The 25,837-nt window shown below is 35.9% G+C and overlaps 1 protein-coding gene across 1 annotated transcript in view; it reads right to left on the bottom strand.

Annotated features, from left to right (window-relative positions):
• ZNF827 (zinc finger protein 827) overlaps positions 1-25,837 on the bottom strand; it is a 127,899-nt gene that overhangs the window by 10,967 nt on the left and 91,095 nt on the right. Inside the window, exons 7-11 of the mRNA XM_081332652.1 lie at positions 25,694-25,751; positions 22,161-22,264; positions 6,993-7,130; positions 5,121-5,292; positions 2,813-2,979 (exon numbers count right to left, since the gene is read on the bottom strand). Of these exons, the coding sequence (XP_081188778.1) occupies positions 2,813-2,979; positions 5,121-5,292; positions 6,993-7,130; positions 22,161-22,264; positions 25,694-25,751 (639 nt within the window). The remainder of the gene's footprint in view (positions 1-2,812; positions 2,980-5,120; positions 5,293-6,992; positions 7,131-22,160; positions 22,265-25,693; positions 25,752-25,837) is intronic.

Here is a 25,837-nt window from a genome sequence, read left to right as displayed (position 1 = left end):
TTAATTAGCCTGCAGTTTTGCACCAACAAGCTTTCACAAAACTTTATTTTACAGTTAATATAAGGGAATGCAGCTGAATCTGATTTGGGAGAGAGGGTTGCCTAGCTACCCGGAGAATGTAGCCAGACCCCCCCAGGCTGACCTTATCATCTATCTAAAACTAAGCTTTGAAATATTTATTGCATGGATAACACTGATATAATTTTTATGCTTTATTTTAGGAATATGGCATTTCTTGCACCTTAGATGCTTATTAGATTTTAATGAGTTCCTATAATTTCACTTGTTAGCAGTATTGTTTTGGAATTGTCAGTGTAAAAGCAAGCCCCGCTAAGGACGTTAAATTTCCAACAGATAAAATCAGAAGCACCTGATACAACACTTAACATTGCCCCTAAGATATTGGCCAAGTATGCTTTGGAGTTGCTTGGAGTCATTTTAGCACAGTTATGTGGGCCGACTGAGTACACAGCGAAAGGAAAATTTGATCTTTTAAAATATGATTTCCTTTCTGAAATTAAGTAGAACTTTTTGGGGGGTGGGGGTGGTGAATGTCCAATGTATCTCATTCTAGATTTAAAACCCAAATGGATACCTCTTTTGCCTACCAGATTTTACTGGCTCTGCAAAACAAGGGTGAACTAATAATCTTGTGCCCATCTTTCTGGGGCAAAGATGATCACCAGTCAGCTTGAACTTGTTTCTGAGAGCAAAAAAGTTCTATGTATCCCACTTACATTAGTAGCATTTTTACACTGATTAATTTTAAAGTGCAGTTAGCTATGTATGATGGTTTTGTACCACTTGCACCAATTTATAGTTATTTTAAAGCAGTAAGGCTGTGGCCTTTGAGTGACATGTCAGGGGCTGCCCTCCCAAAAGCAATGGAGGCCAGAACTCAGAGGTTGACAGGGTTCACAACTAAATCTAATTAACATACAGCTGATTGCAATTACAGCTCAACTATTGAAGTACATTTAAGTTGATTAAAAATGCTGAATATTTTTCCAATCCTATCATATTAAGCATTACAATTTCATGGCAACTTCTGAAGGATCTTTGGGAGGGCCACATTGACAACATAGGGACTGCTATATTTGCCTATTTCCTTTACCTGCCTGCTCCTCAATGCAGGAAAAAGTACTAGTTTGTTTCTTTCTATTCTGCCTTATGCATATCTGGAGTTCCAAGTAGGGTTAAAATACTTCATTTTTCTTTTATCAATGACAGCCCTTTATGACTAGCTTTTCCAGGCACTGCCCGCAGGAATTGGAGTGTTAATGCAATGTTGGGATTCTAATTATTTTAATTTTTCAAATAATTATAATTGGACAAATGATATTACATTATTCCTTAGGCAAAATGAAAATCAATGGGCAATTAAGCCGTGGAACCTATTAACATCCTCACCAAAGTGGTTTGTGCCTGGCAAAATCCTTTTTCACCAGCAAGCCCTTTATATTAAGTAATAGTGTTTGCAGTACATCTAGTAGATGGGTCTTCTATTTCCAGTCCGAATTACAACTCCAAACTATTTGGGAAGAAAAGTAAAGGGAAGGATACTGTCTTTAAAAAGGAGTTCCATTTTAAAAAGAAAGAGGAAAAGGGGCATTGAGAAGGAATGGTTTTCCTTCTTATGTTCCATGTTCAATGCAATGCATTTTTCTGCAGATAACATAGTTGAGAAGAAGGAAAGCAAGTATTGGTCTAGCAAGCAGCCTTATTTTGGTTTGTATTTTAATAGAGATTTGTGTAGTTCACATTTCAAAATTTAGAGACAAAACTATATGCAGTTATATACCAATATATGCACTTTTCCAAATCTAGTTATGCAGTTCTTAGTTCTAAAAACTCCTACAAAAATGTGTATTAGGATAGAACAGGGGTGTAAAACTCAATTTCATTGAGGGCCGCATCAGCATTGCGGTTGCCCTCAAGGGGCCGGGTGGGTATGGCCAGGGTGGGCATGGCCTAATGGGTGGGCGTGGCTAGAGTGCATATGGCCTACTGGGTGGGCATGGCCAGCTCTACATCGTTCGCATCAAGGGTGCCTATGGGGGCCTGGGCAGGAGTGGGACAGATCTGAGGGTCTCTGGCAGAAGGAGGGTCTCTGGGGCAGGGCCAAGGCAGTGAGGGCCGTTCCCTCACTGTTTCCAGGATGGTTTCACGGGCCACATGAAACCACTTCGCGGGCCGGATCTGGCCCCCGGGCCTTGTGTTTGACATGTCTGGGATAGAAGCACAAGTATGTACAACAAAACTGCTTGTCAAAATGCACGTATATTAGGAATAAAACATAAATGTACATTGAAGCAGGGAAGGATCAGACAAAGCTACAGGCAGAAGAATGAGAAAATGATAGGAAACTAATACAACAGATCATGCAGTTGGTGACATAACATGAAGGTATTTCATAAGTAGTTCATTATGTTATCTTTAACATTTTTATTTATGATGGTGTACAATCAAGATGCTCATGAAATCATACCTACACAAGATTACTACCTGTTCTTGCAAAGAATTTCTGGACAGAGTCTAGATTCTGCTCAGTGAACTCTTGCATTCTCCTACCTAATGACAGCAATTAGCTCTCAAAAAATCTTCACATAGGGCTGAACAGAATCCAAATAATGCACGGTGTCATGAGTAAGAATATAAAATCCATTTGGCCGTAATCACCATTTTAGATTGCGGCTATCAGAATTTTGTAATGGCTGGACCAAACTGGAATGGCATCAGTGAACCCTAATGTAGAGTTGTGGGACAGAAGCAGGAGGAGGAGACAAACCTGGACACAGAGAGAGGTTATCACCTGTATGTTTGGTGGCAACATGAGCCTTCATCTCTGCCTCTTCCATGGTAACAAAATCACAGGCTGTGCAGCAAATAGAAAACATCCATTGTTCTTTATCCACATGAAGTGACATATGACTGACAAACTGGACATTCAGCTCTGTTTCAAATCCACACACATGACAACTGGAGGCAGGAGAAAGTTAGAAATATTAAAGAGTATGCTATTATGGATCCTCTGTGATATAGTGAACACTGCTTTTTTTAAAAAAATCATCCTGATCAGCTCCTGGTTTTACAAACTGTTCAGCTAAAATTGCACTGGGATATTCTTTTGTCTGTTGAACTGCTTCTGAACTGACAGCCTTGCCAAGCTGATTAAGGGCAGGCACAAGGCAACAATCCCGAACATGCTATAATGATGCTAAATAATCATAAAATTAATTAACAACTACAAGTTCCAGATGTTGCACATCACCTAGCTATTTCTTTTGGGCAATCAGATGTGCTGCAATCTTGCCAAGATGTTCAGTCAGCCTACTAGGTGGACAAATGGGGAGTTCATTCTGCTCTTTACAGCAATTCCCAAGCTTGGGATCTAACACAGAAAAGTTTGGAATTCTTAATACAAGCAAGCCAAAAATGGGTGCAGGAACATTTTCTGCCTGATCAGGTAAAAGCTTAATACACAAATAGAAACAGCGCTAAGGGACATTTTGCAATCAATTCCTTCTCTTATAGTACTGATTTGGCGTTTAAATCTTCACATTTCCATAATTTGGCATTCCAGCTGCAAAGGATCACAACCCTCAGCAGCCCCATTTTCACGCTTGATAGAGAGAACAGAAATTGTGGTCCAGCATTTGGGTGAAAATGGCTGGCCTAAATAGTCTTGAACCAAGGAATTTCAGGAGTCATCTCATGAAAATTGTCTCTCAGAATGGTTCATGGGATAAGGTAAAATAAATTTATTTTCTGCCATTTCTCTAGGAGCACATAATCTTTTAGAGGCAGTGTTTACCCCAAAGTCATCCGATAAATTTCTATATTGAGGATGGATAGACAGATCTGGATCTGTGCATTAAGCAGTGTACCAGACTCTTTTATTTGGATGACCAAATTATAAAACCCTTTCCAGAACTCTCTCTATATACTTTAATTGGATAATGAACATAAGGCTTTCTTTAGTAATCTCTTTTAATTCTGCTTACTGCTGGATTTTATTGTTTCATTATTTTTAAAGTGCTAATTGTATGGTTTAATTTAACTGGAGTGTGGGGCCTTGAGTGAGTCTTGTTTCAAAAGATAACTGTATATTTATACTGACATTGTTTCTACAGCTGACATATTTTACAATGTTTCCTGCAATTTGTCTGAACATTAACAGACCAGATACTCAATTGCCAATTCACTCAACTAATCCAGAGATGGCCACTTGGAACTGCAGTAGAGAGTAAATCTTTTGGACACAGCAGATTGCTATCTGGATCCATTCATGTCATCATGCTACTATACTGAGCGGTTTGTGATTTGGGGCTTTTCAGTAAGGTACTACCCATGGCAGGGGTTCTCAACCTTGGCAACTTTAATCCTTTGTGGACTTCAAATCTTTGCTGGCTGAGGAATTCTGGGAGTTGAAGTCCACAACTCTTAAAGTTCCAATGTTGGAGACCCCTGACCCATGGTATAAATTCCAAGTGACCCACAATTTGCATCCCAGACTTTCAGGCAAGACCTTTATACAAGGTGCAGCAGACAAATGAGACAATGCAGTTATTTAGGAGCAAGTGTTGCAGCATATTTTAGATACTAGAAAAAAAATATAGCTCATATCCTAGTTTAATTCAGATGTTTTCACAAGATCAAAAGTCAAGATTTTACCCAGTAGACACAATTATGATGTTAAAAAATTCACTAATATCAAAAGTGATTTCAGTTCCTATTAGACCAATTCTTAGGTTAAGAAATGTGGCATTTCAATCTGTTATTGCAGAACATTCTAAAAAAACATGAAGTTTGTCCTAGCATATAAATATGGACATAACCTAGCTTAAGAAGTAGGTTGGAAAGCACAAATTGGCAGACCAATATGTGCAATAAAACTCTTAAGGAAGAGAATAATATAGTTTCATTTTACTTCATTTTTTTGGGATGTAGAAAGTGTGAAGTTCTACTGTAAAATGGTAATTACTTTGATTTGAACCTTTTTGCAAGGTATAATAAACACATCATTATCCTTATGTAAATAGTACGGTGGTGGCTCTTTCATAAGCCTAAACGAAAACTGAGACCTGAGCTATGAGTTTGGTTTTCACGAAGATCCTCACCTGTAGTAATAAGGATGCTTCTTTCCATCATTGCCTTCAGACGTGACAGCGCTGACAATGTCCTCAGTGTCTGTACTCACCAACTTCACAGAATGCACAGTCAGATGCTGGTTCAGATTAGCACGGCACTTAGCAGCATATGGGCACAAATGGCATTTATATTTTCTCTCTTCTGGAAAGAAATATTAAAAAAGAAAAACCTGAATGGAGTTTCTTGTATGCATCTCTTGATACAAGTATGAGCCTGGGGCTTCCATCATTATGAAGAGTTGCTGAACCAGGTGATCCAAAAGGAGTGATACCTGCTCAAATTTTCTTGTAAGTTTATATTTATATTTACATAAACATTTCTATTTCTAAAAAAAAACACCATCCAGAACTTCCACATAAAGGTCTTTGCACCAATCAATTTTTGCATCTGTGCAATGTTGTATCTACTACCCCTTGGCAGCTGAAGTGGCTCAGCTGCAGGATATTTGAGAAAAAGAAGTTGCTATTTTTTTTTTAAAAAAAAAAAGGTTTTTGTTGCTGTCTTGTGGCCATCTAGATTTTTTTGAAGTCCAGATACTGAGAGAGTTGTGAAACTTTCAATTAATAGACGAGACATGTTTAACCTGAAATTCCCTGGGATTTAAAAGGATATGCTACTTTGATTTCATTTAAAAAATAAACAGTACATGTACTAAAACACTATTTCTTTCTGCAATTTAAAAAGTGCAGACATGCTAAAGCATCAAAGCAATTTTATCAAAATACTAAGTGCAAAGCAATGATCTAGAACAGTTTCTCCCAATGTGGACAATTTCCTGGACCCCCAACTAGGATTCCTTGCCAGAGTGACCCAAATTAAGTACATCACATTGAACCAGACTAGAAAAGTCTACCGTAGAAGAAATCCTTCGGAATATTTCAAGAAGCATAGCTATGCAAAACAAAAAGATCATACTCTCTATTGTTATTATTTTTTTATTATAGACAAATAATGCTTTGTGGAAGAAAAAGTCTTATAGTTTAATTGGATAACATTAGTACATTTATTCAATTCTTTTTCCACCTGCAAATACAACGTACGCTAGTTATTCTGATATATTTTGTTACAATCACATTTCTGTATGTTTTTAATACACATCTACAATTGTAACAACACAACGGGGCCAGATTTTCTACCAGAAACAGAAAATGGATTCCAGATTCCATTCATTTGTGGGAAGAAATAAGCAAATACTTTTTCAGTGCAGAATTGAAAACATAAAAAGTTTGATTCTGTTATTATTTATTAAACTTATGCTTGTGATTACTGAAAATCTCTTGATTTAAAATAAAAGTCAAAGTTATTAAAGTTTACATTAAAAGTTGAAAGTCAGAGTTAAAACCAAATATATTAACAAAGAAATCAAATAGTAATCAAGATAAAATGGCAATTAATTTTTTAAAATTTATTTCCTTAACTAAGTAGGGGACATTTCCAGAGATCTGAGATGACTACAGAAAATGTGACATCTTTCTGTTCTTAAGCAATTAATTCTTAAAAATGAGAAATAACAGCCCTACCTCTTATTCTCCGTTACTAGACAACTGATTGCTTCTATAAATGTGGTTTTCTTTTCCCTTTAGATTTGTAACTGGGTGGGGACAGGCAGTTTTTATTACATAGATGGATTTAATTCAGAATATTCCAGTAACTGATTCTTATTTCATGGTTCTTCCAGACAATCACAGAAAGAGAAGGATATATTTTAATGATGGCTTTAAGTAATTGCCTATGATCACTGCAGTGATTCCACCTCTATTCATTCTTATTCGCCTTCAAAGAAATGTACCCTGAAAAAAGAACAAATTCTATCCTATCTTATTTTAGAAACAAAATATTACCCGTGTGCAGGGAGAGATGTCGGGACAACGTCTGTTGTCGGCCAAACACTTTTCCACATACATCACAAGGAAAGAGGTGGTCATTAAATTTCCAGGACGGCAACCCATTTCCAGTTTCCAGTCCTATCTTCTCTGTTTCTGTTCCCCCCCAAAAAAAAAGAAAAAAAAATGTCATTCTATTATTAGTAAGCCAAAGGCATTCTCAATTTTGTCTACTGTGTCTTGCTGGGTATACCACTGGCAATAAAAGGGAACTATTCCGCTCTCAGTAAATATGATTCGGACTTTGCAAAACTATCAATCCTATTAAAGAGTTTGTAAAATAATATCTCACTACTAAACAAATAATATCAATCTTTAAAAGAAAGGTAAAATACAGTTAAATGTCAGGGTTTGAATAGCAGGCAGATACCAATAACCTCCCTCGCTGACCAGTACCAAGTAGCTGGTACATCAAACTTGGAATGTGCTTTTATTTATTAATTTAATTAATTAATTAAATTCTAAAGCTTATTTCTAGAGTGCATCAAATTCAGGTTTACAACACAACTGATTTTGTTGAGTTTTAATATTTTCAGTTATCTTCCTGCTTTTGACTATTTTGTATCTCAAGAGAGTTGGTAAGTAGGAACAGAAAGGAGGACAAATTTAAATTTAAGTGAATCCCCATCCATCCTGAACTACAGAGAAAAAATAAGCTCAAACACTCCACGTAATCCTTTCCATTCGCTTCTTGTTAGCCTAAGTATGTCAATTCCACCTGGACCAAACCCAGAACCAAATTCAAATCTGGACATTCCTCCACCCCACTTCCAATAAAAAGTGCATATGACCCATCTTTATATATGTGTAACCATGTACATTTAAAAACATAAATGCATTTCCAAAGGGGAGGAAATAAGGAAAAAAACAACGGGATAGAGATGGACTAATGGGAAGGATTAGATGTGTTAGAAAAAGAATGGATGGGGGGAAAAAGGAGGGAGGGGAAAGGAAGGGAAGGGAAGCCCAGATTAGGCCTTACAAATACATTTAAAATTCATAAGGCAAGCACATTCCTTTTCAAGTGATGGTTAATGTTCAAAGGTTCCCATGACTTTTAGCAACAAGGTCTGTAGTCATCTATTCCTCCTACTTCCTTGGTCTTCTATTCTGTCTGCTAATACAAGAGGGAGGGGTCATTGGTGCTCTCTGAGCTTGATTGTTTCCTTGCAGATGTTTCATTACCTGAACTAGGTAACATCGTCAGTGCTGCCAGTGGCAAGCTACTAGAATATAAACGGAGAGCAAACCCCACTCCTTAGGAACACTGATGATGTTTACCTACTTTGGGTGATGAAATGTCTGCAACAAAACAACCAAACTCAAGAGATCACTAAGGACCCCTCAGGGAGCCTTGGTGGAGCAGTGGGCTAATGCCTCCTTAAGTAACACCAGCTGCCTGCAATTAGTGCAGGTTCGCATCCCACCAGGCTCAAGGTTGACTCAGCCTTCCATCCTTCCGAGGTAGGTAAAATGAGGACCCAGATTGTTGGGGGCAATTAAGCTGACTTTGTAATAATGCCACTTTGGGGGTGTGTGTGAAAGCCCTAATAAGCAGGCATATATATAGAATGAAGGCTACTGCTAAGCTTGTAAGCCGCCCTGAGTCTTCGGAGAAGGGCGGGATATAAATGGAATTAAAATAATAATAAAAAATTTCAGCCCTGAGCTGCAAGTTTTCTCCTTTATTGGTATTACAACAGTTTTATATTCCCTGCCCCACTCTAATTTCAAGATGATTATTTGAGGGGGGGGGGGAAATCAGGACTTCCCTTTCTTGAGCAGCACTGAATTCCGCTGGGACAGACTGTTTTGGGATAACACGTGCATGAATCCATAAGCAGTTTGGACAGCTAATATAAGTTGTGTCTGAAGGATAAACGATATTTATTTATTTATTTATTTATTTGTTTGTTTTTATATACCGCCCTTCTCCCGAGGGACTCGGGGCGGTGTACAGAGTAAGGTAGGTATACAGTTAAACAATAGTAAAAACAAATGAAACCCCAAGAGCTATCAGGCCAGGCCGGACTGCTGGAACAGGTAAGATATGCTCTCAAGCCTTATATAATTCTCAACTGAGCAAGTCCCATAAATATGGAACTGTATAAAATCACAAATAATGAGTGCCTTGAGAAGGATTTTTGTTGTTGTCTCTGTTTACCAGCCTATTTCTACCACAACCAAATCATTCCCTGAAGTGCTTGCCTTCTCAACATCAAGGCCTACACAGTTCCAAATATAGAAAAATAATGCCTTTCCACAATAGTAATTTGCATGTTTCACCTCAACGTTGATAGGAAAAGTATAGAAGTGCTTTGCATATCCAAATAGCATCAGACTCAGTTTTAATTTGAAGCTCTTTTCTTACAGCCCTTTTTTGTTTTCTCCATTTAATTTCCTACTGCTATCAAGACATATTTGACATCCAAAAAAGGCTCTCATTTCAGTTTTTGAGGAAAAAGGTTTATTGTTTCTGCAGTTCAGCCTAAATGCATATTCTTGCTCTTGAGATCTTAATGATTCCCAAAGGTTCCCTCTTAATAATCCATATAGTTCCCAATAACTCCCATAATGCTTGTCAGTGGCCAATATCTTGGCTTCTTTCTGAGGTCCACCAGCACTAAGTACAGAATTACCGAATTGGAAGGAATCTTTTATGTCATTGAGTCCAATCACATGATCAATGCACGCAGCAATCAAAACTAAATGTATGTAACAATTTAAATATTTAAGGTAAGGCAGCTATTTCTTTTAGTGAAAAAGAGGGTTAATCAGATATTAGCCTGCTTAAATTATGACAAGTGGAATTATTTCTTCACCGGTAAAGGTGTTTCATGGAAATGTTTTAGTAGACAATCTAAGGCTATTTCAGCTATAAAGCTGGCTGGACTTGAACATTAACTGTTATTATATTCATATAGTATTTTGGTTGATTCACAATTATCAATGTTCTATGATAAAATATGTGAGTATTATACAACAGTTTGATAATTGTTAGGATACTAAAATGGGATTAATTAATCAAAGTATTCTTTTTCAAGGGCTGGTTTATCATCCCTTTTTCCTGTCCTTAAACAATTTTTGAGTTTATAATTATCTAATAAATAAGTTGCTTCAAATGGCCAAGTATAAAAGTTGATACTGCATATACGTTCATACTATTGATGTAGGTTCATCCTACTGATATGTATTCATACCTAATGCTATCTTCCTTTGTAAAAAACAAGTTTTCCGGTTAAACTAGGAAGTAAAATATCATGCTCAAAATAGTATATGAACATTGAATTGCAAAGCTTTTTGTATTTTTTAACTTTAATTCTTTCCTTTTTAATGAAGAAAAAAAAGATAATTCAAAATCAGAATTTTTTTGTCCCCGTATATTTTGTGTGACTAGTAGAGAAACAACATTAAAAGGTCTGAAAGTTGAGTCATGAAAACTGGACTTACTTTTTTTGTTGGTTTGAAACATTTTGTTAGTTATCCATATGAGCAAGTTGGTTAGGGAATCTGTGTAGTAGACAGTTGTTGGAATGTACCAATTCCCAAAATTTTTAGGGGTCATTAAGTGTGGCCTCCCTGGTGAACCTGTGAAGTGGTCTTAATCTTACTGGGGCCTGATAAGAGAGTAGCATAAGAAATGCCTACTCAGATTCCTCCTAACCAGCTTGCACAGATTGAAGAAACTACTTGGATAAGCAGTAAAACATTTCAACAAGAAAATAAGTTCAGTTATTGATTTAGCTTGCACCTGGATGACTGACAACCTTCACTGACAATATTTAAGGGTGGTAGCTGAATAGTATTTTGGATAGAAAAATAGTGTTTTTATGAAAATGTGTATAGTGTTTTATGAATGTGTAAACACATTCAAGAAAGTAAATTGGGATTCTTTGCAAACAAATAAGAAGAGAGAGTTCGTAAAAGAATTAACCTTAATAGAGTACTGTATGTCCTAGGCCAGCGATGGGGAAATGATGGCCCCTTTATGACTTGTGGACTTCAACTCCCAGAATTCCTGAGCCAGCATGGCTCAGGAATTCTGGGAGTTGAAGTCCACAAGTCATAATAGGGCCATGGTTCCCCACCCCTGTCCCAGGCCTATATCACTAGTCACATATAAAGCCAAATACAACTCATCAGACATACTCTGTGTGTTGCCATTCTGCTCAGTAATTTCTAATTGTGCTATTATTTTACTAAGACTAGCAAAATGATTGTGTATCTAGTGCACTATAACAACATGTATTACTGTACAGGAACTATACAGGCGTCTTATAAATACTTCAGCTAAGTATGATCAGATATATGTCTATATATTTTCCCTATATCATAATAATGAGAACACAAATAACAATTGTTATCCCTATGAAATCCAAGCTCTCTCCCAGCATTCTGTTTCACTTGCATGAATGCATATATGTCTGACCTGTTGGGAAGTGCTCATTTTTGTAAAAAGCCACAGCAATCTGGATAGATTATCAGTCAAAGAAAATACTGTATAAGCGAATTACTGTGATTAATTCAAGCAAGACCTGAAAGCTAGCTTAACTGAGCAACAAACAGCTATTCAGTCATTATCACGGCCTATTTATTATAAGCCCCATCTCTCAGAAAAGCCATGGTTCATATAGCACTTGAAACAACAAAAGCTTGCCACTTGACAGGTATCCTCTGGGTGCTACCATTATCTGACATTTGCCTTTATAATACAAATTATCCTTAAAATGTGATTAATCATGCATCTTCCAAATTAGTCCTTCTGCAAAGTTTAAAAGGCAAATGGAAAGAAATAGCTGAAGTATGTATAAAGTGTTTAACTTCTCTGAAATCAATTGTGAACCACTCTTTCAATTATTCGTTTTGAGTTCAAGAGAATAGTCATTTGACTCTACAGCAACAACATATGTTTTAGCAGAGCTTTTTGAGCACTTAATCAAATAGGCTTTAGAGAGAAAAATATGGTAATGATTATAGGAAAATACCAAGAATAAGCCAGTTCCAACAAAAGCGTTATGCTGCTAGGCACAGATTATGGAATTTTCAGGGTATAATGCATTGGTGCAATATGTGGAAATTTGCCCATTGAAATATCAAATTATGGTTTGCCTCCTTTCTCAGTGGTTACTTTCCAATGAGTATTGATGGCAGGGGAGAGATTGTGACTATTTGAGATTGGTGTGAAATTTGTGGGCCCTCTTTAATTCATAGATATTACTCAAAAAGCAGGTGGCAGTTATTCCGAATTAGATACCTTGCAAGCTACAAAAATCATACAAATCTTTTACTTGTTTGAGAGGGAATAATGGGAATTGTATTTAAACCTTCTGGAAGTTACCAGACCTAGAGTAGGATAAACTAAACAAAACCCACCATATTAGTTTCAAAGATCACAGGATCTCTTTTATTAATAACTGCTTTTAGTGAATTTAATACATGTTATTTTCAGATAGAAATGAAATTAGTCATGTTGCTGTTCTTCTAGAGTCAGAGGATTAAGTTAGTTATGATTAATTTGACCTATTTCTAAGATAGCATTCCTAACTTAACTTAGATCTGAAGTCCTGTCTTTTGAGTAAAGATATAACTAGGGTCAGTTGCTTCAAAAGAAGATGTTATAAAATAGTTCAATAACTTCTATTGCTGTTTAATATAGTTCCTTCTTGCCAAATTGATAAGAAGAAGAAAGAACTGTTTTACAAGCCTTCCCAGTTTGGTACAAGGGGAAAAAGTCAACTTAGCTAGAAAAATCATATATATTTCATATCACTATGAAACAGAAACCTGCTTCTCAGAAACCAAAGCAGGCTGGCAAGAGCTGAAATTATCTGGATTTATTGCTGAAGTAAAAGAAGAGGAAAGAAATTACTTATCCAGGATATTGGTAATTTAGTTTAGAGATATAGAAACATGAAAGTAAGATACATTTTTGAAATGAGATTGCAAATTGTACGGGGCAAAGAAACTCAATTATTGGGCAAAGATTCAGTTTGATGACAGATCTAGGCATTACCATCAATAACCATATTATATGTCTAAAAGTTCAGTCATGGTAAGATATTGTCTCCATGCTTGTGGGTTGCTTTCCAAAAGTTTCATTACCAGGCTTGGTAACATCTTCAGCAGAGTTTAGGGGAACTCCGCTGAAGACGTTACCTAGCCTATTAATGAAACTTTTGGAAACCAACCCACAAGCTCAGAGAATGAACCTTCACTCTCATATTGTCTATATGGCTGTTCAGTCTGAAGAAATCAATTGTTTGTTTGTTAAGGTGAGGTCAAATGAACTAATGGTTTACCATAGGACCAGAAATGTGGCTAGTCCTTGGAATGAAATGTTCTTCTAGCTACCAATCCTGAAGAATTCCAGGCATCACTATATATAAAAAGAAGCAACTTCTTAAGTTACAGTAAAACTTTAAAAGGCAAACAAATGTTTATATTTGACCTGGTATTTTAAAATCTTGTTGATGCAGATATCAGTGCCTAGAAATTCAAAATGCATTCATAATCCTTCCACCATTCTTGGTCTCTAAAAAGCTATACCTTGCAGTACTGTAGTAAAGTCAAAGCTCCTCTCCCCTCAATGTCGTATTAGCAAGTTGTTCCTGTTGTGGTTGTTATTATTGTCATCTCACATATATGACTAGACAGCTTACAAAAAACATTTATTGGCCACCCATCTTACCATAGGGTAACTCTGAGTGGCTTACAATTACATCTAAGTTAAAACATAAAAAGTTAAAATCAAACATTAAAACCAAAGGCACATGGGGTGTGGGCAGAATGGGGGGGGAGGAGAAGGTGGAATCTGTTATTACTCAATCAACCACTTCCATTATGCTGTTCCTCCACTGGGGCCCCAGGCCGACTGACAAAGCCATGTCTTTAGGCCCTTACAAAAAGATAACCTCACAGCAGGGGACAAGATGTTCCAAAGAGCAGGAGCAACAGCAGAGAAGATCCTCCTCCTAGACCCCATAAGCCAGAATAATCAGGTTGATGGAACTCTCCTCTGCCAGCACGAATGATACGGGCCAATCCCAGTGGAGTGGGACAGTCCCTTAAGTAACCTGGACCCATGCCATGAAGGGCTTTAAAAGTGATCACCACACGGAAGCACACGAGAAGTCAAAGTTAATCTCTCTCTGATTGCAATGGCGATTTACAATTTGCCTCTATTATCTTCATATGAGGGGAAGTTCTGCAGTGAGGAATAACTATTCAGTTAAACAGGGATACGACTATTCATGATATCTGGAACCTGCAACTTAGACTGTTTCCTATATCCCATTCCAGTCTATCTGTATTATTAGATTCAAACTGCAAAGTACTTTAATGAAACACAGCAAAATGCTTCTAGATATTTCCCACATATTCAATGTAATTTTCGAGTGATCAAGTGCTACCCTGACATATTAAATATTACCATTGAGTGTATGTATGTATATGTGTGTGCGAGGTGTGTGTGTGTGTGTGTGTGAGCATAGTATTATCATCCTAGTCTTTTCATGTAATATCAAATTGGTTACATAAAATTCTTTCTAGATATATAATACATATTAAAGCTACTGAAAGACTTTATTGCAATCATTATTCAGTACAAATTATTAAAGCTATTTTCAAGAATAGCTTCTCTTCTTCCAACTGTCTGTGTGCTTCTAATGTGACTAGGCAATTTTAGGCAAGATGCCAGCCTTTTGATTCAATACATTGGAGTAAATCCAGCTGGGTTTAGTGAAGCCTTCAACTTGTGTACTTCCCTTCTCAGAGTAAGAGGAAACAGGAAAATTTTGCTTCTGTTTTCAACTGATTGAATTACTTCTGAATTTTATAAGTGGCTGATGTCAAGTAAGAAAATAACCCAATCCAGAAACAACAGTTGTAACTATACTGTTAGAGTGACAATAATTAAAAACTAACCACAAACCATCCATATTCAGACGTGATGCTAAACTGAAGGTTAAAAATCCAAGCAAACATTTTAAATCTTTTCATGGGTTTACAAGAGGAAAATAGAATTTTTTTAAGGCTATTCCAGTATTTTTCTAATTCTGTGTCAATTTATGTGAAACTGGAACGAAGTCAGGACCACCACCACCCCCTCAAAAAACAACCAAACAAACCTCAGAGGGATAGTTTTCCTATTCTCAGTTATTATACCATGATTTGACTCAAGGTTGACTCAGCCTTCCATCCTTCCGAGGTAGGTAAAATGAGGACCCAGATTGTTGGGGGCAATAAGCTGACTTTGTAATAATGCCGCCTGAGATGGGGCCGAAAGCCCTAATAAGCAGGCATATACATAGAATGAAGGCTATTGCTAAGCACATTGATTTGTACTTTAAATTGTAAGCCGCCCTGAGTCTTCGGAGAAGGGCGGGATATAAATGGGATTAAAATTAAAAAAATTAAATTAAAAATTTCCAGCTCTTGGGTGCAAAAAAAAAACTTATTATAGGGGCCATTACAAGCTATGTATGGCAAGGGGTACAGGAAATCTTTTCAGGGAATGCAAACATAATCCTTCGGTTTCAAGTCAGTTTCACAATGCTTGTTAAAACACCTGATTTTTCTCTTGCCTTTTTAAATGAACAGCAATCTTTATTTGTCTAATTAGTTTTTTAAAAAGGAAAATAATTTTACATAAAAGGCATCTGATGAAGTGAGCTTATGCCTTTTAATATAATCTGTTAGTTGGAAAAAGTGCCACCAGTTTTCTGATTGTTTGCCACTATAGACCAAGATGGCTCTCTTCCTACATAGTTATTCTCACAAGCCTGGTTTTGAGCATGGATTTTTTTATATATAAAAAACTGCCACCATGCAAATGCTTCAGATACAAAAACAAAAAAAAAAGGCTTCAGAGGACTCGGGAACATATATATGACATGTGTTTGCAATTCCTTAAACGAACTGTGTTTTAAAGGTCACCATCTTAAGTATTGCCTTTGAGTGTTTGTGTCAGTGCAAATGGAGACACAGTCATCTTTTGTGCTGCTAGAGAAGTAGTTGCTTGTAATCACGAAGCCTGTGGCAATGTTTAATGCTAAATGCTAGGATTCTTTTCTCCTTTTCACTAAATATACAGTATCTCAGCACAAACTAGCAATATGCTTTCCTAGAAAGTAAGAGACTTCTTTTTGAAGTCTCTTCCAAATCCACGGATCATTTCTGGTAGCTGTTAAGAATTCAATCATATGTCCAAGGCTTTCCAGCTAATATAAAATTGTAGTGAAGATTTTGCTGACCTTTATATTTCAAAGTGAATCTGTACCTTTTCCCCCCTTATTTGATTTTTCTTAATATGTTTTGACTCTTTATTATGTTTAATTATTTTGTCTGCTTTCAGTGAAATTTATTTGGTGTTCCTGGGGGATCCCACTTCATCACCATTATATTTATAAAAATTATAATGCATACTGTTAGGTGCATGGGAATACAAGATATCCATTCTTTTCTCTGAACAGCCACTTTATGGACCGTTTGCCCATATAGTTCATATTATCCACTTAGTCTGACAGATTGGGCTCTCAAGGGTTTTTCCATCATTCTAGCACTTGATTTTTTACAAAGAGGGTCCTGAATCTATTACCAAGAAAATGCATGTTTTAATTCCTTTTGATTCCAATGTCAGGTTGTTTTTCTATTAGTTTGAAAGTGTTTATTTTACTTTATTTACATTTTTTAATCTGTTCCAATCCAATCAACCCTGAGCAGGATATGATTACCCAATTCAACAACTGAGGTTAAAAACATACAAGATAAAATGACTGTATCCAGCCATGACTATAAAGTTATGCTTGCTACAGATATGGAAGTTTCAGCCCAGCAATTCTAGTGATACCAGGTTTAGAAAGGCTGTTCCAAAGGTCTGGCATTCAGAGATAAAACAATCCATGATAAAGTTACATTAACATTTTAAAATTAAAGTTATTGTTAAATCAGTATTTTAACAGTGCCTTCCAACAAGATCCCTCAAGTTTACAAGATACCACTGAACTCACAGGCCAAATCATCCCAATCAGTTCATTCTTGTTGTTTGGCATCTACTCAAATAAACTTGCTTCTTTGCAATTCAGTATTCTTATTTTGCCAGAATATTCCAGCAAATCTATGTCAGAGCTAAAGTAAGCTAGAAATGTTGGCAGAATTATTTATAACACAGGCAGCCTCTTTCTTGCTATCGTATAATGCCAGTATGTTTGGCATTTCATTACTATTGGCACTGTCATATGCTGTCTCACGGACTGAAAAAATATTTCCCACTTGGTTTGTAAGCGATTCATTTACTTTCCTTTCAACCTAAGTGTCATGGCTACTGTTATGGATCTTTTTATAGCATTACAATTAAAACTATTATTTTTTTTACTGACAGTCATGTGTGAAATGTTTTCTAAGGTGCTGGAGGTTTTTATTCAGTTCTAATGTAAATTTATTTTACGAAAATAAATTGCTCAGTGAAAATGTCAACTCAGCATGTTGGCATAAGCTACAGTACTTGAGTACTGTCTCTTGACTTTTCTGGATAGCAAGGGCTGCTAAAAGAAGCTGCTTTAATTATGAAATAAAATGTTTGGCCCTGTTATCGACAGTGACAACTTTTAAAGAGCAAAAAGAATTAATGGACAATTTTTTTAACAAAATGTTAAAAATACTGGAAATTAGTACTGGGGAACAAGAAATGAGCCAAATAAATACAGAACTTAAAATTGTGGAGCCTGTTGTACAAGCTAGCTAATGAATGTACTTTTTTAAAAAAAAACTGAAAACTGATTTTTGTAAACATTTTCATTTTTTTAATCAACTTAACATCAATATAAAAGTTATTACATTATTATTATTATTATTATTATTATTATTATTATTATTATTATTATTATTATTATTATTATTATTAGTAATAATAGTTGGAAGGGACCTTGGAGGTCATCTAGTCCAACCCCCTGCTCATGCAGGAAACCCTATACCAGGGGTGTCAAACTCGCAACGTCATGTGACTTTTTTTTTTCATTGCCGGCAATGGGCCATGATGCATCCAGCCTGCGGGCCGGCAGTTTGACATCCCTGCCCTATACCATTACAGACAAATGGCTGTCCAATCTCTTAAAAACTTCCAGTGTTGGAGCATTCACACTGATTGTTCCAACTGTGAGAAAATTTCTCCTTAGTTCTAGGTTGCTTCTCTCCTTGATTAGTTTCCATCTGTTGCTTCTTGTCCTCCCTTCAGGCGCTCTGGAGAATAGCTTGACCCCCTCTTCTTTGTGGCAGCCCCTGAGATACTGGAACACTGCTATCATGTCACCCCTCGTCTTTCTCTTCATTAGATTAGACATTCCCAATTCCAGCAACTGTTCCTTGTATGTTGTAGCCTTCAGTTCCCTGATCATTTTTGTTGCTCTTCTCTGTACTCTTTCTAGAGTCTCAACATCTTTTTTACATCGTGGTGCCCAAAACTGGTTGCAATATTCCAAGTGTGGCCTTACCAAGCCATTGTAAAATGATATTAACACTTCACATAATCTTGATTCTATCCCTCTGTTAATGCAGCTAAGCACTGTGTTGGCTTTTTTGGCAGCTGCAGCACACTGCTGGCTCATATTTAAGTGACTGTCCACTAGGACTCCGAGATCCCTCTCACAGTTACTACTATTGAGCAAGGTACCACCTATACTATACCTGTGCATTTGATTTTTCTTGCCTAAATGTAGAACCTTACACTTTTTTCACCACTGAATTTCATTTTATTAGATAGCGCCCAATGTTCAAGTCTGTCAAGATCCTTCTGTATCTTAAGCCTGTCATCTGGAGTGTTGGCTATTCCTGCCAGCTTAGTGTCGTCTGCAGATTTGATCAGATCCCCATCTATCCCCTCATCCAAATCATTGATGAAGATGTTGAAGAGCACTGGGCCCAGAACATTTTCATTTTTTAAATCAACTTAACATCAATAAAACAAAACAAAATAACATTACAAATAGTAATCAGGCGGAAGCCTTAACTATGCAATTCTGTTAACACTGAACTATGACTTTGTTTGATGACTATAAGTTGATCTAATATTTTGCTTTGTTAGTGTATTTTGATAGGCTCACCTTATTGCATATTAACCTTCCATATTTGTAAGAAATATGAATTAAAATCAATATTAATCACTGAACTACACTGATACTATCTAGAATAATATCTAATGGGGTAAAAAAGGAAGATAACACCTTTGCCCCACCTGGCATCAGCAGGTGAAAGGTCTGGAAAATGCCAGGTCCATGTTGATGCAATGTTTCTTTATTTCATTGGCATGAAATCAGGACCTGACCAAGAAAGAGAAAAAATTGGGCAAAATGGCTACAAATTGATCATCTTCCTTCCCGATTTCTCAAAATAGCCTCACATGGAGGCAACGAGTCCGGAAACTATTGCTGAACTGATAATAGACCAATGTTTGTCAATCTTGGCAACTTTAAGATACATGGATTTCAATCCCCAGAATTCCCCATAGCTGGCTGGGAATTCTGGATGTTGAAAACCACACATCTTAAAGTTGCTAAGGTTGAGAAACATTGGCCTAGAAAAATGAAATGCAGTTGCTGCCCACTATCGTATTCAAAGATACTTTGCTTTAGGTCCCTCAAACTGAGTACAAACAGCAGTCATGGCAAACTTTTAGATGCTGTTTTCTTTACCGAAATTTTCCATATACTGTACAGCTCAGTATCCAGATGCCACTGGCATTTTAAACTGTGTCACAAAAACTGCTATACTGTTCACTATCTTTCTATTCCTGCCCCTCCAGAAGGTGCATATGTGAACTTTTTTAATGCCAGATTTTAGCTGCATGTGACTCTTAACTGAGATATTTCTCATTTCTGACATAAAGTTGGAAGCAGAAGCGTGCAAAATGTTTTGAATTTATAATGTTCTGTTTTGAATTCAAAACAGCCATTTCAAGTTTAAACAGTTGTTTTATGTTAGAAACTGCTCTGAGTGCCTGAGCTCTATTTAAGGCATAAAACACAGAATGGCTAGGACAACCAGTTCCAAACATAATGACTGTTTCAAATTCAAAACTTTTCAGATTCAAAATGTTTTCCATTCCTCTACTTGAAGCCCTTGGGTATGCCATTTATATTCTTTACTTCATAGCCAAAAATCTAAATCTACAATGTACTTATTTATTAGCTTTGTTTATTTATTTAATTTGTATGCCCCTGAATCATTCTGATTCTTGGCGGCTTACAACAAAATAAAAAATAAGAAAAACACTTAAGAAAAACAAAAATAAGTAAAAAAAAATCTGTATGACAAGAAAAGTAGAAAAATATTATTTTAATTAACACCTTCAGAATATCAGTGCCTAGAATATCTAAAAGTTCCAAAGAAAAGCCAATAGTAAGAATAAAAGGAATAAAAAGTGAATAAAGAAAAATGATGATGAAAAACGATTGGAAGAGTTCTGTATTTGCTGGCTTCCAAAAAACATTGACTGAAGGAACCAATCTAAGTTCTAGAGAACAAATATTTCAAAGTATAGGCACCAAGTGTGAACAATAATGCTTTCTAGTCTCCATTCCTTACCTCACAAAAATTCTAATGTATAGAAAATTGTTTTCCCTTAATTTTCTAATACATAATGCAGGTAGTCCTTGACTTTTGACTACAATGGAGCCCAAAATGTTGCTAAGTAGACATTTGTTAAGTGAGTTTTGCCCCATTTCATGACCTTTCTTGCCACAGTTGTTAAGTGAATCATTGCTGTTAAGTTAGTAACAAGGTTGTTAAGTTAATCTGGCTTCTCCATTGATTTTGCTTGCAGGAGGTTTCAAAAGGGGATCCCATGACCCAGGACACTATAACCATCATAAATATGACACAGTTATCAACTGCCTGAATTTTGATCAAGTGACCACAAGAATTCTGCAACTGTTTTAAGTGCCAAAAATGGTCATAAGTCACTTTTTTCTGTACTGTAACTTTTACCAGTCACTAAATGAAATCTTGTAAGTCAAGGACTACCTGTATTTAATTTTTTAGATAGGTTTTTCTCTTAGCTATGGCCAAACAGACAGAAAACAATGGCTACTGTGTTTGGGTATACTCTTTCCCACAGTCATGTATGCCTTTTGACCAAATATGAAAGGAGACTAAACCAGACTACGACTAGACTATATTTTACCCATGCTTCAAAATGGAGTTAATAACAATTGCAAAAAAATATTAAATCTTAAAAGAATTTTAAATAGCATAGCATCCATAACACTTTATTTCTGCAAAGTGGTGATCTCACACAGTTCTATACTGCAACAATAAAAGAATAAACCAAATCTTTCAGGAGCTTCAAGAGATTCTAAAGATCCGTATTAGCTTGGTTAACCTTGGATGCAGGAAACACTAACAGAATGACTACATATTTTATGGATTAAATTATCCTGGCCATTATGCTCAACCAAAGCCCAGTTTTAATACAAATATGCTACTTTATGCAATCTTTAATCTAAACTCTACCCCACAAGCCAATTTCTATTCTATTCTATTCTATTCTATTCTATTCTATTCTATTCTATTCTATTCTATTCTATTCTATTCTATTCTATTCTATTCTATTCTATTCTATTCTATTCTATTCTAATTTTAATTCTATTAACTATAGCTTCATGCAATGTATGCTTGACTCACACAATTTCTATGACAATATTGCAAGTGAGTATATGTATAGCAGAAAAAGCAATCCAGAAAAATAATTGCTATAGATCAGGCATGTCAAACTGCCGGCCAACAGGCCAGATACATCATGCTAAAACTGCGCCCACCCCATTGCCGGCAATGAGGAAAAAAGTCGCAATACGTCACGCAATGTCACGAGTTTGATATGACTGCTATAGATCAACATTCTTCCCAGTATTCTAATTAGGAATTTCTAATTAACATTCATTCTCACAGTTTTTAACCCTAGAATCGATATATTATTGACAATGCCATTCTCCCCATGCAATTAATCATTCTTTTTTTTCCAACTCCCCAACAAATTTGAATTCTTGTTAAATTAAGTAAAAACCAACACACTATTTTTATTTGACATATTATGTTTAGCACTTTTTCCACAACATTTGAAACATGGTGTTACTATACCTAGAACTGATGTTCTTCCCTGAACAGCACTCTCATTAGACAGAAGATCTTTTGAGTTGGAAGTGAATGGTGATTGTCTAAAAGTATCTTCAGAAAAAAATGGGCTGAGGAAAAATGATTTTTAAAACAGAAATATATATTGATTAGTAAATAAGTCCTATTAATGCATAACTATATCACATGGTGCATCTCTTTGAATTTTGTGGTTTAGAGATATACAAGACTGAAAGCATGTTTTGGATAAACTTTTGCAACCATTATTGCAAAAATCAATATTAGGGACTCGTATTATCAAACTATGTCCCAATCCTAAATACTGTTAAAATATTTTGAAAATGATTCAAAACAAACTAACCAACCACTAAAAAAACTTAATTTTGCTGCCCAAATCCCAAGATCTTCCCAATATAACTCTGGAATAAATATTATTTTCCATGGCCAATGCAGATGTTCAGAAAAGCAGTATTAGTGGATTGCACACGCTTGTGTAGAGGAATTTCAGGACATAGGACAGTTTATATGAGATTTTATAGAGCACTACACTGCAAAGACAAACTATATATACCAGAAGCAGGTTCCAACCAAGTTAATTCAAGTGGTCTGGATAAAGTAAAAGTCAGTGTGAAGACTGACACCTCCTTGTAATATTTTTTACATGAAGTACAATGTTTATTCCAATATGACTTTTAGTAAGCAGCTATTTTTTTTTGGAAAATGTATTTATAATTAAGGAATCTTTTGAAGTTAAGTGTTCTTGTCACAATTATTTACCTCCTCTTTGGCTAAGCCAATGCATTCTATCTGTTGTTTAAGGAAGCTATTCAGGTAGTGATACTACTACTAGCACCCTTATAGCTTGTCTGAATTTTTAAAATATACAATAATGCAATTCCTCCCTGTCTCCCCAGCACTACCTGAATGGCTTGTTTAAATAATTAGCACCTGCCCTAATTTACTAGCTAATTTCCTTATAAACAATAAAAGCAATTGTTTAAAGTCAAGTCCAAAAAGCCAAAGAGAGCTTTGGGTGATAAATTCAAAGGAAGGAATAAATTTTTTTAAAAAGACTACAATGACGTTTGAAAGCTTAGGAATAGTTGACTACTATCCCAAATGCACTGCACATGATTTTCAATAGATTGATTTGTTTTTCCCCTCATGATTGTAATCTATCTAAATGCTATTTTTGAGGATCCAAGAACCTTGACTGTAATTTTTTGAAATGAGATCTTAACCAAGTTTACGGGCCAGTCCAGAAAAATAATCTTACAGCATCACTTATTTAGCAGCTGAAAGACAATTTGACCCTGTTTCTATTCTGCCTTCCAAAAATTCTTCTTGGCTTCACCATCCTTACTGTCCCTCTATCCAGAGGTTGAGGTTGCTTACTTTTTACTATAATGACTAATGACTAATATATGTCTCTTCGGAATCTCCTGAGAGCAACTTCCTAACTTATTGGATTAAACAAGGTAAGAAATCATACTCGGGTGTTGGTTTTTTTGCCAAACTGAACAGAAGTGAAATTTTAGGGAGAAATCTGAGAAATCATGCCAAGCTAAAACAAAAATATCCAACAGCCACATATCCAATTTTCCTTAATTAATAGTAAGCATGAGGGGAACTATTATTATTTCCTCTCTGGCACTGATCTAAGAAGTTTCCCGGCCTCTGCAACCTGGTGCAATAGGAGGCTTATAAAAAAGAGTTCCCATTGATACAAATAAAATCTATTTTAAGACTACTAGGGTGGGGCACCATGTTTTATTTTCTTTCAAATTCAAGCTGGAGAAGATAGGTATTAAACTGCTCGTCTTACACTCAAACAGACATGAGGATAATCCACATGACATCAGTGATTAAGTAAGAAAAAGTTAAGCAATGTGTTGATCAGCAGTTTGTCTTAAAATGATGAGGTTTCATATCCATGGTGACTGACAACAGTGAGCACAGAAAATAATCCTTTGGATGCATGGTATAAATACAATTTTATAATGTATATGCACATCAAGAATATTTCATTAGTTTGCTTCATGATTGACTTGCATTTTTAATTATATCTCAAACAGAGATACACAGTATTTGTCAATATTAATAAAAACAAGACATTCTATAAACCAGCCATAGTAAATCACATAGTTTCAGTAGGAAATCAAAGGGATTTAACTGTACTCAATTCTTGCTAGACTGCGGACCATGCATAGTGATGTGAAGGCTTGAGTAAAAAAGGAGGAAATCCTAGAAAACCTAAGGTTTGGGGTTGTTGTTTTTTTTCAAAGATTGAAAAAGAAAAAAATATGAATTGATTCCCAGTATTCTTATTTAAATCTTAACAAAACAGCTAACATTTAAAAATACAAATAAAAAGATAAAAGGTAAAGGTTCCCCCGCACATGTGTGCTAGTCATTTCTGACTCTAGGGGCCAGTGCTCATCTCTGTTTCAAAGCCGAGAGCCAGCGCTTGTCTGAGGACGTCTCCGTGGTCATGTGGGCAGCATGACTAGATGCCAAAGGCGCACGGAACGCTGTTACCTTCCCACCGTAGTGGTCCCTATTTTTCTACTTGCATTTTTATGTGCTTTCGAACTGCTAGGTTGGCAGAAGCTGGGACGAGTAACAGGCGCTCACTCTGTTACACGGCACTCGGGATTCGACCCGCCAAACTGTCGACCTTCTGATCGACAAGCTCAGCATCCTAACCCACTGAGCCACCGCGTCCCTTAATATAAAAAGATAAAATGATATAAATGAAGGATCAGAGGAAAGAGTGAGTTGATAATGAGATTATCTGAGATTCAGAAAATGATAGTAGTTAACTTTGATCCTCCCTCTCTTCCTGTTTCACGTTAAAAGTATTTTTTGAAAAAAAGCACTTGAAGACATAAAGAATATTTTTGTTTGATATATTTTGATGTTAACAGCTTCTTCTCTTTCATATTGATTTTTTTGTAACTGCTGCTACTAAGTAGGCAAAAATGAAGAGATGTTACTTTCCTTAAGGCAGGGGTGTCAAATTGCCGGCCTGCGGGCCGGACATGTCACGACAAAACCACACCCACCCCAGCTCTAATATGTCATGTGACGTCACGAGTTTGACATGTCTGCCTTAAGGTCTGTACCTCTTATTTGTATCAAATATTAAAACATGTAAAAATAGATCAAATCAATACATTTGTAAATACATCTGAAATAGCTATATTTTCTTTTTTTATTCATTATGTATATTTTTCTAAGGAAATAACTCATATGTAATACATTTTATTTAAAAAAATCTTTATTGTATGCCTGTAAATATTTCAATTATTTCCCAATGTTTCATTTTTTCCAGGGGAAAAAACTATTTACTCCCTTTTAATTATTTTAACATTTCTGGAAATGTTTTATCTCTATCTGCACAAATTTTCATTACATACATATTATCATCTAAAATATGAAATAAAATATTTGCTGGACACCTGAGCTAAATATCTGTAAAAATGATGTTACACTGAACTTTATCAAGCCTACTTTTGTTTACCATGAGTGGTACTTACCTAGTTGTAATTGTGATGGTATTATCTTTAGACTGATTGTGCTCTTTGCTCACTTTTTCTGCGGAAAAATAAATTATTATTTTAAGCAAAATAAAATAAAATTTTGGTCATGAAAGTATTACCGCTTTAATAAGAAAAATGATA

Source organism: Vipera berus (assembly GCF_964194415.1).
Source record: "Vipera berus genome assembly, chromosome: 7".
NCBI classification, from domain to species: Eukaryota; Metazoa; Chordata; class Lepidosauria; order Squamata; family Viperidae; genus Vipera; species Vipera berus.
The sequence above is the reverse complement of the archived record's forward strand: the minus strand, read 5'-3'. Positions and strand labels throughout refer to the sequence as shown.